The 20,198-nt window shown below is 43.5% G+C and overlaps 1 protein-coding gene across 5 annotated transcripts in view; it reads left to right on the forward strand.

The window, feature by feature from the left end:
- LOC103190431 (very low-density lipoprotein receptor) overlaps positions 1 to 18,849 on the forward strand; it is a 40,412-nt gene extending 21,563 nt beyond the window's left edge. For 2 of the 5 annotated variants that reach the window (XM_007911210.2, XM_042342688.1), the window contains 7 exons: positions 2,026 to 2,144; positions 5,245 to 5,384; positions 9,610 to 9,751; positions 10,081 to 10,221; positions 12,277 to 12,360; positions 12,520 to 12,676; positions 18,733 to 18,849. In XM_007911210.2, the coding sequence (XP_007909401.1) occupies positions 2,026 to 2,144; positions 5,245 to 5,384; positions 9,610 to 9,751; positions 10,081 to 10,221; positions 12,277 to 12,360; positions 12,520 to 12,676; positions 18,733 to 18,781 (832 nt within the window). In that variant the 3' untranslated portion in view covers positions 18,782 to 18,849. Of the gene's footprint in view, positions 1 to 2,025; positions 2,145 to 5,244; positions 5,385 to 9,609; positions 9,752 to 10,080; positions 10,222 to 12,276; positions 12,361 to 12,519; positions 12,677 to 16,438; positions 18,108 to 18,732 lie in introns of those variants that run through there. The other 3 variants (XR_489160.2, XR_006085641.1, XM_007911212.2) reach the window with 3 other exon arrangements.
- The last annotated feature ends 1,349 nt before the right edge of the window (positions 18,850 to 20,198 follow it).

Here is a 20,198-nt window from a genome sequence, read left to right on the forward strand (position 1 = left end):
ACATTTCAGTTCTTGTCCTCAATCTATACCCAAACAAACACTTCCAGCAGTGGGTTTCTGGATAACACTGGAGCAGAAACTCCGGCTAACTTTTTCTCCCCCTACCAGCCCAATTTAGGAATGATGGGGACAATTGTAGCTCTAACTGCTGTCCCAGCTGATGTCAAATCACTCAGCAGCATTCGATCACAACATATCTTCAGATTGCTACTCAGCAAATTTACACCAACCTGCTTTATTTAGCTCATATGCAGCTCCTCAGGTTTCAAGTGGGAACAAACCTCATTGCACCTGTTGGGCAGGATCGTAATGCCTTGCGAGACATGAACTTGCCCTGGGTTTAGCTCTCAGTAATCGCTGTTTGTTTGGACAAACACAGCCCAGCACGCACACACAAACCTTGCCGTTGCTGAATGCAATCAGCAAGGATTGTGTGTTTGGCATCACCACTGTTCTTTTTAGTTTTGTGGTGATCAGAATATTATAGTGTTTTCTACTACTTTGTGGATTTGCAGTTGTCAGTAATCCCAAAGCAAGTCTGTGTTGAAATAAAACATTAGAGTGGATCAGTGGGGGACTGGGGCAGCCAATGTTTCAAATCAAACCCTTAAAAGTTCTGTTTAACATGTTGCAGGGATGGTCATATAATATCCTGGTTTCAAACTCGTCTAAGTGAATACCACCCTATTGTACTTGTCAATATGAGCAGTAGCTGCACTGGCATAAACTCACCCACAACATCATTATTTTACCTTGGAAATGATGGTTTGTTTCTGGTCCTGTACATTTTCATGTTTTATGTCCAACCCAAGGTAGAACAAGACGCAGTAAGCATTGCCAAGTCACTAACGCCCAATCCTACCACGATTTACAATCCAGTCTGAATTTGCTGTTATTCATAGGCTCACAAGATTGGACTAATTGGAGATTATGTAGGATTAACTCCTTTCCGCCCGCATTTAGTTTTTTTTTAAAAAACTCACTAGCAGCCACCCTCACCAGCTGGCAGGTTCTCACATTCCTTATTCTCTGTTTCCACGTCTGGTCGTGCCGGCAGACTATGTTTAAGTGGCCACTCATTTGTGAATTCAGATCATATGACAATAATACTTTGTATATAAACCATAGATTGGAGTCCTGTAGCTCAGTGGTTCAAGCACTCGCCTTGCAAGTGAGACACCTGGGTTCAATTCCAGGCAGGGTGAAACCTTAGGCAAGTTTCCTTACTTCCACCGTCTAATAATAATCCCTCCAAAACAGAACAATAATAAATTGGTCATTTTCAATCCACGACTGTTTGTGGGACATTGCTGTGCGCAATTGGCTGACGCGTTCGCCCACAAATATACAGTCAATTCACTTTACAGCATATTCTGTGAAGCGCCTTGAGACGTTGAGAAGATGTGAAAAGCGCTATATCAAATACAAGGATTATTATATTATTATTGAGGGCTTAACTACTTTTAATGTTTTGTATTCTTTTCTGCCTACATAGGCTTTAGGGATGTTGAAAGCTCTTTTCGGATTACCTTCTGAACCACACTGGTTCCTGCTCTCAAAATGTATCTTAAGCCATTCCAACACATTGGGACATCCTCCCGATGTGAAAGGCGCTGTACAAATGTAATATGTTGTTGTTGTTGGGAGCTAGAGATGGAAAGCCTGAGCTGGGGAACATTAATCTGACCAGACTTGGTGAATATTCTCGACTTGTTTCCTCAGAACCAATTTAAACCCTAGCAATCATAAAATACACACAAAAGTAACACTTTGCAGTGATGTATTCATTTAACTGGATTTAATATTGTATCTGTTATGAAAACTACAGACTTGCTGATTGGAAATACAGAGAACCACATTTCTTGGGTATTGTCAGGTGTCTAACGCTAGGGACATATATTTGCATTTTGTTGAACTACTTAAGCCCTTCAACACCAGATGTTGGTATAAAACTGGCTTCATATACTGCATATGTGGGTATTTTTAGCTGTTTGAGTTTCACTAAATTGACATTTCCTTTAATAGGTTTCTATACTGGTCTGATGTGGGAAAACCAACCAAAATTGAAAAGGCTGGAATGAATGGAGTTGGTAGGAGGATCCTGGTTAATATTGGTGTGGAAAAACCTGCTGGGATTGCACTAGGTAAGATCAAGTAATACTGCAAGCAAATAAAAACAGACGTCGCTGGGAACACTCAGCAGGTCAGGCAGCATCTGTGGAGAGAGAGAAAGTGAGTTAACGTTTCAGGTCGATGACCAAAGGTCATTGGTTCATTTTCCTCTCTCCATAGATGCTGCCTGACCTGCTGAGTGTTCCCAGAGACTTCTGTTTTTATTTCAGATTTCCAGCACCTGCAGTAGTTTTCCCCTTATTATACTGGAAGCATATCTGCTTCAATGTCAGAGAGGCAAGAAGTCATTTTGCTTCTAATGTGATTGTGGACCTTGTTGGTGATCAGGCAGGACAGCATTTTAATAACTAATGACCACAATAGCCACTGAGCTCTTGATTGATTTTACTTGTGTGAAGGATCTCAACAATGCAAGTTCCTTTATTAGGAATGTAACCAACTGACTTGCTGCTTTTCCCATTGTCTCCAATGGGAGGCCATTGATATCACTGGTGTATGAGATAGCAATAAGTGATGATTATGAAGTACTCAATACCTGTGGCGAGGGCACACCATGAATCATACTACAGCACTGTGGGACAAGAATCCACTACTGTAGCATTGAAACTATAAAGTATTATAATAATAATAATCCTTGCATATGATATTGTGCCTTATCACGCCTTCGAGACATCTCAAAGCGCTTCACAGGTTATACAATAAAGTGAATTGACTTTATGGGCAAAACATGGCAGCCAATTGTGCACAGCAGCGTCCCACAAACAGTTGTGGATTGAGTGACCAAATTATTTTGAGGGGGGATTATTATTCCTGGAAAAGCGATCTGCCATTCTACTAACAACCGGGTTCCTACTTACTGCTAGGTAAACAAAGGCGTGTGGAGTAAGGAAACCTGCCCAACCTTTTGCCCCACCCAGGAACCAAACCCAGGTCCACTCGCTTGCTCTAACCACTACACTACAGGACTCCATTATGTGGAGATCTTGAGCAGTAATGCGATATAATAATAATCCTTGCATTTGATATAGCGCTTTTCACGTCTTCTAGACGTCCCAAAGCGCTTCACAGAACACACTGTAAAGTGAATATTTGTGGGCGAACGCGGCAGCCAATTGCGCACAGCAATGTCCCACAAACAGTCATGGGTTGAAAATGACCAATTTATTATTGTTTTTGGTTTTGGAGGGATTATTATTAGGCTCTGTGTGGAGTAAGGAAACTTGCCCAAGGTTTCGCCCTCTGCCTGGAATTGAACTCAGGTCTCTCGCTTGCAAAGCGAGTGCTCTAACCACTGAGCTACAGGACTACACGTATCTGCCATCTCTGTGGGTTTTCCCCATAGACACAGATTTTTAGGCACATCAACTGGTCTGTGGGGACCGAGATCTCGCTAATTTTTTTTCATTGCAAGGTGAATGTACATGCACAGGGTGGGGCTCAACTGCGATTTGAATGGGCGGGGCTGAGGATTTCCATATTTAAAATAGTTGTTCAAAGAACCAGAGGGGAGGGGAGGAGAATTTTTTTCAAACAGCGAGTTATTCGGATCTGGAATACATTGCATAAAAGGGTGATGGAAGCTGATTCGATGATAACTTTCAAGAGACAAGTGGATAGATATTTGGGGAGGACAAATTTGCAAGGCTATGGGGAGAGCGCGGGGGAGCGGGATCAATTTGTACAGCTTTTTCAAAGACCAGGCACAGGCACGAATGGTCTCCTCCTGTGCTGTATAATTCTATGATTTTATTCTATGCGTGCAAAGCGAAAGGAAATGTTCACATTATTTCAGCTTTTCACTGAAACAGACAGCAAGAATGTATTGAAGAGCTGGCCCACACAATGGCTGTCTATGAGTTGAGTAGTTGTCTGAGTTCTTGAACAGTGGGATGCTTTAAAGTCTTATTCTGCCTCAGATAAGGAAGCAGAAGACAGAGGTAGAGTGAAACAAGGCAGTCAGATGAAACAAAATCATACTTGTTGTTCCTAAGGTTCTCGTTGAAGCCTTTGAATGGCTTCAGTATTGTTTCCAGTCCAAGGATGATTCATCAGTTGTATCCAGATACATTAAATCTTGTGTAAAATACTGGCATTCTTTGTTCCTGTCAATATTGTCAAGCAACATTTGCCCTTTGATATACCCAGGATTCTGCTCGCACAACTAAGGGGTGATTTCGATTCCAGACAATTTCTGAGACACATACAAATTTTTCTGTCCAACTGAGGTAGACAACATGAAGGCTTTCTTCCCTTGGAAAAATAAAGGACTGCAATATTTCAGTTAACAGCTGAGTGAATTGTCTTATCATCAGAGGTGATATTGTTGTAGTAGTTGTCGTTGTGAAATTATTGTAGGAGAGTCCTGTAGCTCAGTGGTTAGAGCACTCGCCTCGCAAGTAAGAGACCTAGGTCCCGGCAGGGCAAAACCTTGGACAAGTTTCCTTACACCACAGGCCTGATAATCTCTCAAGAATAAAAAAAAATTGGTCACTTCAATCCATGATTGTTTGTGGGACGGTGCTGTGCACAATTGGCTGCCACGTTTCGCTCACAAATATACAGTCAATTCACTTCACAGTATGAAGCGCTTTGAGACGTCTAGAATACATGAAAAGCGCTATATCAAATGCAAGGATTATTATTTCGGTACTTTGTGTTCTTTTGAGTATGAAAATAAATAAAGCTGGCTGCTGTACTGGCTATAGACCAACCATGCAATGTCTGAAGGATGCTGAGAGCACTTGCTGTAATTTCAAGCTGAAACCAGAATGAGTGCATTAAAAGCATATTATGTGTTTGACTTTTTTAATGTTATACTGTAGTTTATAATCATATATGTTTTGGGTACAAATCAGTAAAGGATTGAATAATCTGTTTTTTAATTATCGTAAAGTTTTTAGTCACAAACATTGTTTGAATTATTTGCTTACAGGAAATCTGATCTTTGCCTCTGAGATTTGCTTTTAGAGGGAGACTAAACCAGGATCAAATTTCTCCCGTTAAACAATCTACTGCTATTTTTAAACAAATTTACAGCTTTTTTTGCTGAACATCTACTTTTTTCTGCTAGGTTGGCAGCTATGTAATGCTGAGATTGTATCTCACTTTCAGACACTATTAAAAGACGCCTTTACTGGGTGGAATCAGACTTGAATGAATTGTTATACACGGATTTAAACGGACGTCAGAGTACGAGAGTCTTTCATTCTGAGAAACATCTGGCTAACCCGTTTGGTCTGGCAGTATTTGAGGTAAGTTGCATTGTTTGAGGCCCACAGTAGTTGCCTTTAGTGCTAGAAAACATTTTCACAAACCTGTGTGAAGAAATGCTCCTGTTCTGTTGGTTGAGATATAAAACCAAGGCCTGTTCAGGTGGGCATTAAAAGTTCCCATTGCACTATTCAAAAAGAGAAGGGAATTTCTCCTGGTGTCCTAGCCAACGATCCCTCAAATAAAATTAGTCATTCATTACATCGCTATTTCTAGGACATGGCTGTGTGCATATTGGCAGCCATATTTGCCTCCAAAATACAGTCAGTACAGTAACTTCATAGAATTGTACAGCACAAAAAGAGACCATACGGCCCATCGAGTTTGTGCGGCTCTTTGAAAAGAGCAATGTATTGTCAATCCCACTCCCCGGCCCTTTCCCCATAACCCTCCAAACCCGTCCTCCTCAAATACCCGTCCACCGCGTTTTTAAAAGTAGTTATCCAATCGGCGTCGACCGCCCTTTCAGGCAATGTTTCCAGATTCGAACAACTCGCTGCGTAAAAAAATTTCCTCTCGCCTCCTCTCGGTTTCTTTTAGAGACTATTTTAAATCTGTGACCTCGAGTCACCGACACACCCACCAGTGGACACAGTTTCTCCCTCTCTAACCTATCAAATCCCCTCACGATTTTGAAGACCTCTATTAGGTCTCCTCCGTAACCTTCTCTGCTCCAATGAGAATAATCCTCACCTCTCCAGCCTTTCCTCATAATCACGGTCCCTCATTGCTGGTACCATCCTCGTGAATCTCCTCTGCGCCCTTTCCAATGCCTTAACATCCTTCCTATAGTGTGGTGCCCAGAACTGGGCACAGTATTCTAACTGAGGCCTAACCAGTGTTTATATGGGTTAATCATAACCTCCTGACTCTTGTACTCTATGCCCCTATTTGTAAAGCCCAGTATCCCATATGCCCTTTTTACAGCTTTATCTACCTGTCCTGACACCTTCAAAGATTCATTTACCTGCACCCCCAGGTCTCTCTGTTCTTTTACCCCCCCCTTAAGATTGTATTATCAGCCTATATTGCTCCCCTCATTCTTTCTTCCAAAATGCATTACTTCGCATTTCTCCACATTGACACTCATCTGCCATGTGTCGCCCATTTTACCATTCTGTCTATGTCTTCCTGCAGTCGGCTCCTATCCTTCTCACTGTTTACTCCCCTACCCAACTTTGTGTCGTCTGCAAACTTGGAAATGGTACTTGCTGTACCCAAGTCCAGATCATTTAGGTATATTAAGAAGAGCAGTGGTCCTAATACCGATCCCTGGGGAACGCCACTGTACACTTCCCTCCAGTCAGAAAAGCAGCCGTTCACCACAACTCTCTGCTTTCTGTCTCCCGGCCAGTTCTGGATCCGCTGCCACTGTCCCTTTTATACCACGGGCTTCTATCTTTCTTACAAGTCTTTCATGTGGCATTTTGTCAAATGCCTTTTGAAAGTCTATATAAACTACACCAACTGCACTCCCTGTATCCACCCTCTCCTTTACCTCATCGAAAAATTCTATTAGATTTGTTAGACAAGATTTGACTTTAACAAATCCGTACGGCGGTCCCTAATTAACCCATATTCTTCTAAGTGAAGATATATTCTGTCCCGGTTTATAGTCTCCAGGAGTTTCCCCACTACTGATGTTAGGCTGTACTGGTCTGTAGTTCCCAGGTTTGTCCTTCTGTCCTCTTTTGTACAGGAGAGTCACATTGGCCACTCTCCAGTCCTCCGGCACCACTCCTGTGTCCAATGAAGATTGAAAAATTGTAGCCAAAGCCTCCGCTATTTGTACCCGTGTCTCCCATACTACCCCTGGCTGCATCCCATCCGGACCGGGCGAGTTATCTACCTTGAGCCCAGTCAACCTTTTCAGTACTTCCTCTCTGTTTACACTTATCCTATCCATTTCCTCTGCCCTCTCCTCCGATACTGTGGCATTTGGTGCATCTACTTCTTAAGAACATAAGAATTAGGAGCAGGAGTAGGCCATTCGGCCCCTCGAGCCCTGCCCCGCCATTCGATAAGATCATGGCTGATCTTCAGACCTAATTTCTAATTACCTGCCCTATCCCCATATCCCCTAATCCCTCTATTTTTAAAAAATCTATCAGTCTCAGCCTTGAAGATGTTCAAGGACTGACATCTACATCCTTCTGGGGGAGTGAATTCCATAAATTCATAGAATCTTATAGGTTTCAATAAGATCCCCCCTAATTCTTCTATACTCTCGAGAATACAGCCCCAGTTTATTCAGCCTCTCCTCATAGGTCAGTCCCCTCATCCCAGGAACTAACCGAGTGAATCTACGCTGCACCCCTCGAGGGCAAGTATGTCCTTTTTTAAATAAGGACCAAAACTGCACACAATACTCTCGGTGCGGTCTCACCAAAGCCCTATACAGTTGCAGCGAGACTTCCCTACTCTTGTACTCTAAGCCTTTTGCAATGAACACTAACTGCCGTTCGCCTTCTCAGTTGCTACTGCACCTGCAAACTAACTTTTTGAGACTGGTGTACAAGGACACCCAAATCCCTCTGAAACTAACACTATCTAATCTCTCCCCCTCTAGAAACTAATCTGTTTTTCTATTTTTTCTACCTCGGTGAATAACTTCACACTTCCTCACATTAAATTCCATCTGCCACCTACTCGCCCACTCCCCGAGCCTATCTATATCCCGGTGCAATCTTTTTGCATCATCCTCAGAGCTTACTCTCCCACCGAGTTTAGTGTCATTCACGAATTTAGATAAGTTACATTCAATGTCCTCGTCGAGATCATTGATGTAAATTGTAAATAGCTGAGGCCCAAACACTGATCCTTGTGGCACTCCACTAGTCACCTCCTGCCAATTCGAGAATGACCCGTTTATCCCTACTCTCTGTTTTCTACCCGTTAGCCACTCTTCAATCCGTGCTAATATGTTCCCATTAATCCCGTGGGCCTTAACCTTGTGCAATAGCCTTTTGTGTGGCACTTTGTCAAATACCTTTTTAAAATCTAAATACACTACATCTACTGGTTCCCCCCTATCTAACCTGCTAGATACATTTTCAAAAAACTCTGAAAGATTAAAGCATGAAGACAGATGCAAAGTACTCATTCAGTACATCAGTACAACTTGCTGCTGCTTTATCTTGTGAATCGCGTTTGATAAGTCTTCCCGACGTGAGAGCGTTCTATCAAATGTAATTTATTAATAACTTATTCCTCTTCACAGAGTACAAAAAAAATCTTAGTGTCATCCATAAAACTGAGAAATAATCCCCTCAATTCCTGTATCCAGAAGTTGATGTATAGAGCTGGACCTCAATACCAAACCCTGCCCAACAATCAGAAAAGGTCCCATGACGCTTTGGAACGTCCTCCCGAAGTGAAAGGCGCTCTATAAATGTAATTTTGTTGTTGTTGTTGTTGATGACACACTGTGTCAGCTCCATGTGCCCTAATCTTAGCTATTAATTATTTATGTAGCACTTCATTAAATTATTTCTGAAAATCCATATAAATGTTACGCCCTCCCAGATATTCTGCTCCTGATAAAGATTGTTCTCCTTAGAGCAGAGAATGTTAAGAGATTTAAAAGAGGTGTTCAAAATGATGAGGGATTTTGTTAGAGTAGAGAGGGAGAAACTGTTTCCACTGGCGGGTGGGTCGGTTAACCAGGGCACATAGATTTAAAATAATTGGCAAAAGAACCAGAGGGGAGATGAGAATTTTTTTACACAGTGTTGTCTGGGGAAAGAGCGGGTGAGTGGGACTGATTGGGTAGCTCTTCCAAAGAGCTGGCACAATGGGCCAAATGGCCTCCTTCTGTGCTGGAATATTCTATGGTTCTAGTCTATGATGATAGATTGCAGTTATTTGCCATTATTGATAGACTTTGCCAACTCCAGAACAGCCACAGTGTTGACTGAACTACCCCCAGCTCAGTTGCCCATCCAGCATTATTGAGCACTTTGAGATGTCCTCCCAATGTGAAAGACACTTTATCATAGAAATATACAGCACAGAAGGAGGCCATTCGGCCCATTGTGTCTGTGCTGGCTCTTTGAAAAGAGCTTCCAAATCAATCCCACTCCCCCGCACTCTCCCCACAGCCCTGCAAACTTAAGCCTCATATAAATGTGTATAAATGTTTTTGGGTTGATAGATAACAAAATTGCCCTGTTAAATGAGAATGCTAAACATGTGCATATGCCACAGGACCGTGTGTATTGGACTGAACAGACCAACAAAGCTGTGTATAGCGCAAACAAGTTCACAGGAGCTGGTCTGACTGCCCTGGCTTGGAACCTGACCGAACCACGAGGCATAGCTGTTTTTCACAAGTTCATGCAACCAGATGGTAAGAGGAGCCTTTTTATATTCAACTCTGTGAGTGTCATTGGAGTGTGATATACGAGTTGGTTTATACTGGAAGAATTGAGGTAAACCGCTACAAAACTTGCAACAAAACTAGATTTACTGGATCAGTAAGGTGAAGTTTGCTGGCTGAAAGAGAGGAGAACTGTAAGCTGTAACGTGGTGTGGAAATTCTTCTACAATTTCTAATAATAATAATAATAATAATAATCCTTGCATTTGATATAGCGCTTTTCACGTCAGGAGGACGTCCCTACCTTGACAGCAAAGTATGTTTGATGCCGGTATTCAGGTACTCGTTGTTTGTAACAGGGAAGAACTGGTGTGTGTCAGCATCCCCGAGCTGTGAATACCTGTGTGTACCTGCACCTCACACTGACGTTGGCTCTAAGTACACGTGCCTGTGTCCAGATGGGATGAAGCTTGATGCCACTGGCTACAAATGTGGAAGTAGTAAGTATATTTTATGATATACCATTACAACCATGTTTAGAGGAAGAAAGATCCATTGAAGTGTGTCTCATAAATACTCTGCTATTGTAATATTTGCCAACAAAATACAGTCACTACCTGCAAACAGGGCTCCCTCTGCCTTCTTGCCCTCCTCAACATCTCTGCTGCTTTTTATATTTTCAACCAGTCTTCAATCACATCTCCCCTCTCATCCACCTCTCTGTGGCACTGCACAATCCTGCTCCCTAATTGTCTGCTCACACCCAGCTCTGACTGCTTCAGCCTCACTGGCCTCTCTCTAAACAAAAACAGTGGTCGCTGGGAACACTCAGCAGGTCAGACATCATCTATGGAGAAAGGAAAGTGAGTCAATGTTTCAGGTCCACGACCCTTCGTCAGAGACCCAGTTTATTCCTCAGCTCTACTTCCTCACATTCAGTCTGCGATCAACATCGCTTCACTTAATCTTTGCCACAGTGCTTGCTTCCCCATCTCACATACAGCTCTGCACAAATTCTTCTCTTTCTCTCCCAACTCAGTTTCTCATCACTCCTTGTTGCTCTCCACAAGCTCCTGCTGCACATCCCTCATCAGACTGCACGCCCATCATGCCAGTCCTCACCACGCTCCACTGTCTCCTGATGAATTGATTTCAAGGTCCTTACCCTTGCCTATAAATCCCTTTGCAACCTGAACCTTTCTATCAGTGTTCTTCTGCTCATCCACCCCCACCACCCACCCAGCAATTTCAGGCCTCCGCCCCACCATCGATAACCGAACCTTCAATTCCTCCTCCTCCCTCCATCCCGCCATCCCTCCATCTTACCCTGTCGCTATCTTTCTTCAAATTCCACCTGAAAACCTAGCTTTTCGACTGCACCTAATGTCACTTCCCTCTCCTGTTTTGCTTGCCAGCTGACACTGTCTTTGAAGCATTCAGAGACATAATCCAATGTGAAGGGTGCTACATAAATGCAAGATAATAATAATCCTTGCATTTGATATAGCGCCTTATCACGTCGTTGAAACATCTCAAAGTGAGTTGACTGTATATTGTGTGAGTGATGTGGTAATTAATTAATAATGTTGTAGTTAGTCTCATAGCCAAAGATGAGCTGTATATAGATTTATTTAGTCCAATAGGCCACATCTCACAACAACAAGATTACATTTGTATAGCGCCTTTCACGTTGGGAGTGTACAGCATTTCAGACCCGAGCTGGAGTCAGGGAGGGAGGGGAGGGGGGGTGGCCGATGGCATGGTCAAAGAGGAGGGTTTTGAAGCGGGACTTGAAGGAGGCTAAGGAAGGGGCGAGGCGGAGTGATTGGGGAGTGATTGGAATTCCAGTGGTTGGGGCAGAGTGGCTGAAGACTCTCCCGCCAATGGTGGGGCGGGTGGGTCGGGGGACGTGGAGCAGCCAGAGCCGGCTGAGCGGAGGGAGCGGGCAGGTTGGTAGGAGGTTAGGAGGTCGCAGAGGTAGGGTGGGGTGAGGCCATGGAGGGCTTTGTAATGAGGACCAGGATCTTGAACTGGATCCTCTGAAGGATAGGGAGCAAATGGAGTCGGGCGGGAGTGGGGGAGATGGGGTCACAAAGTTTGGTGCTGGAGAGGACACGGGCTGCAGAGTTAGTTCTGGATTATCTGCAGCCTGTGGAGGGAGGAGTTGGGAAGGCCGACAAGCAGAGCATTTCACGGAAAAACATAAGAATTTGCTAGCGAAAGAAGACCAATGTCCATCTGGTTCGCCTTCCACCATCCTGGCATCGTTTGACATATCATGCCCCAAACTATATACTGTTTCCCCAGATATTATTTTCTCACCGCACAGCCTTTCCAGTCTTTCCCCTGTTCAATATTCTGATTGTTCAGTGCAGTGGTAAGTGAGGTTGATATCTATCTGACCATGATAATTCTGCATCGTAGAGAAGGTCACTTTAAATCAACCACGTTTTCCAAAGTTATAAAATCCCTAGTAAAAGGGTTGGTTATCACATGTCAAAACTGAAGGTTAAATTATCAAATTGGAATAAACTGGAGCATGTGTAACTTTCCAGGCACAAATTCCAGTGGCTGGCCAGGACAGGATACGGGTCAGAACGCTCTGGAGGAAACTTCACTCTGGCTTCTCCTTCTCGTGGGTAAGTTCTCTAGTTGCACTTTCTATAGGAGAGAATTAGAACCTCAGTGTGGGCTGTGCCCATCTTGGCACTGGTTCCTTTTCTTAAAGTTTACTGTAAACACAGAAATACCTCACAGATCCACTTCTCTACGCATTTGTTTCTTCTCTTCACTTGAAGTGGGCTTGACTGTGAGCCTAATGTGCTGCACTGCTGTGTGTTGGAGGGTGATCCTCAGATGTGTCAAACAATCGGGATGCTGGTACCCGGTGTACCTTAAACCCATCACCAATACGAGGCTCAGTAAGGAATACACAATGGACAGCTCTTCCCAGAAGTAAGTTTACTCAAATTCAATGTGTCTGTTGACCTTTCTATCCTTCTCCACCAACTTTTGTCTCAACTCCACCTTCACTGTTCTGTCCTTTCCTGGTTTAATTCTTACTGTATCTCAGCATCTCCATGTCATGTCTGCCAATAGGAGATTTACCAGGATAGTACCAGGAATGAGGGACTTCAGTTATCAGGAGAGGCGAGAGAAGCGAGGGTTATTCTCCTTGGAGCAGAGGAGACTTAATGGAAGTTTTCAAAATGATGAGTGGATTCGATAGGGTGAACAAGGATAAACTATTTCCACTGTTGGGTCGGTAACCACCGATGTAAAATAATTATTAAAAGAAACCGAGGGGGGTGAGGAGAAATGTTTTCACACAGCGAGTTGTTCGGATCTGGAATGCATTGCCTGAAAGCATGGTGGAAGGCGATTTGACAACAACTTTCAAGAGAGTAGTAGGTAGATATTTGGGGAGGACAAGTTTGCAGGGCTATGCGGAGAGAGCAGGGGAGTTGATTTGGAAGCTCCTTTCAAAGAGCCGATACAGACACGATGGGCCTAATGGCCTCCTTCAGTGCTGTATAATTCTATGATTCTATGATCTCTCCACCTCAACCCTCAATTCCAGGATCACTGCTGTCCTGACTGTTGGACATCTGGCAAGACTTTCAGCCAACTTTCAGCTCACTAGAACTCTTAACTATTTCCTCCACAAGCTGCAGACTATCCAGAACTCTGCAGCTCATGTCCTCATCCACACTAAGCTTTGTGAGCCATTCTTGCCCGGCTCCACTGGCTCCCCATGCCCCAGAGGATTGAGTTGAAGATTCTCATCCTCACTTAAGTCCCTCCATGGTCTTCCTCATCCTATTTTTGCGACCTTCTTAAACCCTACCAGTCAGGCCATTCCATCCACTGGGCGGGTATTGGTTTGCTTTGCGTCCCCCGCCTTGCCCGCCACACCATCGGCAGTTGAGCTTTCAATCCAGCTGCCCCCACTCTCTGGCATTCCATCCCTGGAGCCCTTCACCTCGCCCCTTGCCTCCTTCAAGGTCCGTCTCAAGATCTTCCTGTTGATGGCCTTTGGTCATCTTTTATTCCGTTCCCTTGGCTTCCACCCTTCCCGAATCCAACTTCCACCTTGGGTGCAAACTCTCGATTGATAAAGCCATGATAATGCAAACTGAATTCTTGGTATTGCTTAAGCATAGAATAGCAAACAAAGAGGATAATGCTGAATTCAGGCCACAATTTGTGTTGTGTACAGTTTTGAGTATCCTGATACAGAAAGGATAGAGAAACAGTGCAGATTCACCAGAATAATACCAGAAATGAGGAGCTTATCGGCACCTTGGGCGGTTGTCCCAACGTAAAGAGTGCTGTATAAATTTCTATTGTATTATCAAGAGCCGTGAGAAGTTAGGAATTTTATTAACTGGAGTTGAGATGAATCCTGGCAGATTCAAGATTACGAAGGGTTGTGATACGGTAATAGTAAAATATTGTTTCCACTGGTCAGTGAGTTAGTAATGGGAGGGCACAGATTTAAGATGAGCACAAAAACAATTAAAGGGCGTGTGAGCAAAAATGTCTTTGTCCAGAGGTGCTTGGAAAGGGTAACTTTCATGGAATCATAGAACTATACAGCACATAAGGAGCCATTCGGCCCATCGTGACTCTGCCGCTCTTTGAAAAGAGCTTCCAAATCAACTCCACTCCCTACTCTCTCCCATAGCCCTGATCAACCCCGCTCTCTCCCCATAGCCCTGATCAACCCCACTCTCTCCCCATAGCCCTGATCAACCCCACTCCCCCCGCTCTCTCCCCATAGCCCTGATCAACCCCACTCTCCCCACTCTCTCCCCATAGCCCTGATCAATCCCACTCTCCCCCTTTCCCCATAGCCCTGCAAACTTGTCCTCTTCAAATAATTATATACTTCTCTCTTAAAAGTTATCAAATCGGTTCCCACCGGCCTTTCAGGCAATGCATTCCAGATCCCAACAACTCGCTGTGTGAAAACATTTCTCCTCACCAACCCTCTGTTTCTTTTAACAACTATTGTAAATGGGTGTCCTCGGGTTACCGACCCACCCGCCAGTGAGAATAGTTTCTCCTTGTTCACTCTATCGAATCCCCTCATAATTCTGAAAACTTCTGTTAAGTTGTTGAAGAAAAGTCCATAGAATTTACACCAGTGTAAAAGTAATCTGGGGCACTGGGTCAGTACATTTTGTCTAATTAACATTTCTCAATAACAACTTGCGTTTATATAATGCCTTTCATGCAGGGCAGTGTCCCGGAGCACTTGACAGTGACAGTGCACGATGCCGAGCCGGGGGGAGGGGAAAGTGACCGTAGGCACAGTCGAAGAGGAAAGTCTTCAGGTGTGATCTGAAGAAGGGGAAGGAAAGGGAAAGGCAGAGGGATAGAGGAAGAGTGCTCCAGAGTTTCGGGGCGTAGTGGTTGAACACTAATGTTGGTACGAGGGACAAGCAGGAGGCTGGAACCAGTCGAGCGGAGGCAGCAGTTTGTGGGTTGGGGGTAAGCGGGTGGGAGAGGTAGGGAGGTGCCAGGGCATGAAAGGATTTGAAAACAAGTGTGAGGATCTTAAAATCGATCCGTTCAAAAACAACAAGATTTTATTTATAGAGCGCCTTTCACGTCGGGAGGACGTCCCAAGGTGCTGGACAGTTGGATCAGGACCCGAGCATTGGGGGGAAATGGTCAGGGTGTGAGGGGAGGGAGCGAGGAGGGGGTAGAGATTCGAGAGGGGAGCTGAAGGCACGGTCAAAGAGAAAGGTCTTGAGACCGGCCTTGAAGGAGGAAAGGGAGGAAACAGCGAAGGCACTGGGGGATGGAGTTCCAGAGCCTCGGGGCTGAGAGGCTGAAGGCCCGACCACCGATGGTAGGGCGGTTGGGGCGGGGGATGTGGAACAGACCGGAGCCAGAGGAATGGAGGGTACGGGCAGGTAAGTAGGTCGGAGAGGTAGGAGGGAGCGAGGCCGTGAATGGCCTTGTAAGTGAGGATGAGGATCTTGAATTCAGCGATAGGGAGCCAGTGGAGCCTGGCAAGGACTGGGGTGTTGACAGTACGGAGTTTAGTGTGGGTGAGTATGCGGGTGGCGGAGTTTTTGATCAGCTGGATCCTGTGCGAGGTGGAGCTGGGGAGATCGGCAAGGTTTGAAAAGTTTAAATGGGGTTGTAGTTTCCAAACAGTTCATTGCAGTCGAGGTTAGAGAGGTTCAGTTGCAAACTATAAAGGTTATCGATGGTACGACGGGGGAAATATTTTTCAGTAAGATTGTTGAACATCAAAGTATTATTTAATTATTTTTGGCTGGGGTGGGCGGGGCTGGTTCTATCATTCTTTATCGATGATTGATGGCCAACCTGTGCCCCATGGGGCCATCACAAACTACCCCCATCCCTCCACTGAACATTCACACGAGTCTTGGTAACTCAATGTTTGATTTGTAGCATGTTTTCATTTTTTTCTTGATTGAATATTTCTTGATTTATAGCATAAATCAGTCAAGAAAATTTATTTTATGGGGCGACCATAAAGGTTAGACCGTGCCACAGATTTCCAGCAGCATTAACCAAAGTGGATCTGTTCGATAGTGATGTGGCCCAGTCTGGAGACACCAAACCTAATCATAGAATTATACAGCACAGAAGGAGGCCGTTTGGCCCATCATGTAATGCCGCTGACTGTCTTCTTCCTTTTCATTGAATCTGCTCCTTTGTGTCTCCTCTTTACAGTGAGCTCCTATAGAAACACAGGGGAGGATCTGGATTCTCCATGGACAGGACTGATATTTTTGCTTCCCAGGGAGACTGAAAGCTGAATTGTTGAATTGCCAGCATAAAGATCAGGTTATTCAGGGCTTTGGTAAAACTTTAATGTATTTAATTGCCTAGAGTATTTTTGTTTGAGGAGAGGGTTTGTCCATCAGTGCAAAGTCCATCAGAAAAGATAAGTAACTGCCTCTGAAGCCCACTGACCCTGTCAAATACATCAGACACTGTCAGATGTATTTAAACCTTGGTACAAACTGTTTTCCTCACTCCATCCTTTTTATATATGATAATCTCCCACCTCCCCATTTGCTGCCAGTTCTGTAGTGTGGTGTAACCCAGGCTTCACTGCAGATTTGTGTTAAAGATGCGCAAATGAAGGAGGTGATGGGGAGGTGAATAGTTCTCAGTCAGTGGCTAAAAGCTGAATCCCTTCCTGTTGTTGAATCAGCACAAGACTTCAGAGTATGGCTGTCTCTTTTACATCTTGCTGCAGAGTTTATGATGTGAGTAACTTTATCAGATCATTGTGTTCAGTGAGAGACTATGTCAGACCTGAGCTCCTGTGATGACTCCTAAGCAAATTCTCTAGTTCCATTCCAGGCTGGGTACGTTAGCTGATCTCAGTTGGTGGAGTTTCTACAATCAGCCTTTATGTTAATTCACCAGGTTCTCTGTCGCACGGACCTGAGCTGGAAACTGGATATAGGACACAGAGTGAGAACGGGGACATGTTCAGACATGGTGGGGGATTTTTTTTGGGTGGGGGGGTGGAGTGTTGAGGCTGTTATTTCAGGGAAAGCACTCTGAAAGCAAATGTGTATTGGTCCTGACATGGTTGAACGCACTGGAGTTTGTAGCATCTCTGAATTTCAATGGTGCTGCAGATTGAAACATTTTCATTCAGAGATCTTGAGTCACTTGAAATATATTATGTATGTTTCATATATATTTGTGTTTAAAGCTTTATTTAAACTTGTTTTTGCTAATTTCAAACATAAAAATAATTAAATATTTATTTAGATAATTTAATTGTAACATTGTAACAATATTGTAACAATACCTCAATTTCCTGATTTAAAATCCTGATTTTATAGTGATGGCCTCTGACCCCAGTTCTTTCTCTGGACCTTTCCCTCCCCTGGCAGCTCAGTCTTGCAGCCCAATTGCACCAATTAAATCATTGTATCCTCCGGTAACTAGATTTTCATATTAATTTTTAGGATCTGCATCCTGTCATTTAATGCTCTGTTCTATTTGTCAGCGACCACAAGCAACCAAGTAACTAAGAAACAATTGTATTTAAGACCTGACCCACTTGCCTTACTCTGTTTGGGAGGGGGGCTGGGAGAGGACAGACCTGCCCATACTGACTTGTTTCTGTGTGAACAAATAATTAAACCTTGTTAGAGCTGAGTTACTCAGGTAATTATTGGCTGTTGCAATAATTGTTATCACCTCTTTATCACCTGTTTAGATTGTGTCTGAAATTGTGATTTTTGCTGTTTTGTAGAAAGAAACTGAAAAGTTTCCATGCTATATGTTCACATTTTTAATGTTCTGATTTATTTGAAAGGTGTGTGGTGTGGCTGATTTGTTCTGTGACATTAAAATAAATGGATTTAAACAGTAAGATACAGAAATCAGAATATAAAGTCAGTTCTACTTTTCACTTAAATTTCTTAATCTTTCACATTTGTACCTTCCGGTATGTGTAAGGTGCAAGGTCTTCAAGGCAATCTGGCAGCAAGGATAGAGTTGGTTAAGGACAGAATAGAAAGTCGAGGCTAAAGGATATTTTTCAGACTGGAGGGAAGTTTCAGGATCCACCTTAGTGTATAAACTGGACTAGCATATAGAGACATAATATAACACGTGGATGATCTAAACATAGGAAGCCTGGCGAGAAGCACTGGAAGCAACTTTAAGAGCATGCAAACTGATCAGAGATAGTTGGGAGATGACATTCAATAATTCAGTGTGTATACAAAAAAAATGAAGTGATGCATTGTGAGAGGAGAAATAAGGAAATAAAGATTAAATTCTAACATTTTAAAGGGAGTGGAAGAGCGGAGAATGGGGGTTAATGGCACAAATCTGGGAAGGCAAGTTGACAAAAGATGTTTAAAGCAAAAGCTGATGGGATCCTGGATTTATAAAGGAAGGCAAGAAAACCGAAGTAAAGAGGCAATGCTAAATAAACCTTCCTAAATTGTTAGACAAGCTGTATTAACGTATTGTGTCCCATTTTGCACCAGGTTCGGTACAGAAGAGAGACATAATGTCAGTGTGGAGAAGATTCACTGAGGAGAGAGGAGAGAATTTTTTTTCACTGGAACAGAGAGCGTTGAGAGGAGCCCTGAGAGAAAGTTTTGATAAATGGGGAGAATTATTTTCACTGGTCAGTGAGTTGGTAAAGAAGGAAAAACAAAGAGAGAGGTTAGGAGAATGTTGCCAGTTGGGTGTCTGACACATGCAGAAATCCATCACCGTGCTTAAATGTATATAAACTAAGCAAGTTCCACACATGGAAATTTTCTGTATCTTGAATGGATTTACTTAATTCTTGCACAACATCTGAGAACGTTGAGTGAAGTTGGGGAAGAAATAGTAGATGTTCTGTCTACAATTTTTTGAACATCTTTGGATTTAAAAGTTGTGCCAGGAGACTGGAGGGCAGATGATTTAATGCCTTTGTTTATAAAGGAAAAGGGGTCCAGCCAAGTAATTTAGCCTAACATCCAGAGTGGGCAAACATTTAGAGGTTATAATACGGGATAATACTAAAAACCAAATTGATTTAAGAGCGTTGGCTTGGATTTGTTAAATCCGTTTGTTTGACAAATCTACTTACAGCGCCCCTCACGCAGAGTAGAGTCCCAGATCAGTGCTTGAAAGTCAGTTGACTCTCTTTCCCTGATTCTCACTGTGCGAGTGTGCGTGAGTGCGTGTGTCTCTTTCCGTTTGCCTTTCTCCTTCTATCAGTCATTTAATTTGGTCACTCAATTGGCTGCTGCATTTTGCCCACAAAATAAAAGTCAATTCACTTTATAGTATATTCTGCGAAGTGCTTTAAGACGTCTTGAAGAAGTGATAAGGCGCTATATCAAATGCAAGGATTATTATTGTTAGATTTACATAGATTGTACAGTACAGAAACAGGCCAGTCTTTGCTGTTGGTTATACCCTCGAGGGAGCCCGAGTCAGAGAGGATGTCATTGGTGATTGATGAGGGCACAGTCCAAACCGACCTGGAGGGGCTCGAGCAGGGAAAGGTGTGAGTGGAGCTGAGTGGCAATGACGCGTTCTACGACTTTGGATCAGGATGGCAGGTTGAAGATAGACTTTCCACTCGAAGCCATGACCTGGTATGATGTAATGTGATTAGTTCGACACGGGAAAGACTCGGTGTTGATTATTTCCTGTTTTGTGCCTAACAACAATAATAATAATATAATAATCATTGCATTTGATCCAGCGCCTCAGCCTGTCATTGAGATGTCTCAAAGCACTTCACAGAATGTACTGTAAAGTGGATTGACTGTATGTTTTGTGGGTGAAATGCGGCAGCCAATTGCACCCTCGTCTGTTTGTGGCTTCGGGGATTGGGAATAATCTGATGAAGGTTTTTAAAACTCACTTAAACACCTTAGGTCAATTCCATACTGTATCTAATCTGTTTCTGCTGTTCCTCACCTCCTTTAAAATAAATCAGTTCCAGTCA

This window comes from Callorhinchus milii, unplaced genomic scaffold, assembly GCF_018977255.1.
Source record: "Callorhinchus milii isolate IMCB2004 unplaced genomic scaffold, IMCB_Cmil_1.0 Scaffold21, whole genome shotgun sequence".
Classification (NCBI taxonomy): domain Eukaryota; kingdom Metazoa; phylum Chordata; class Chondrichthyes; order Chimaeriformes; family Callorhinchidae; genus Callorhinchus; species Callorhinchus milii.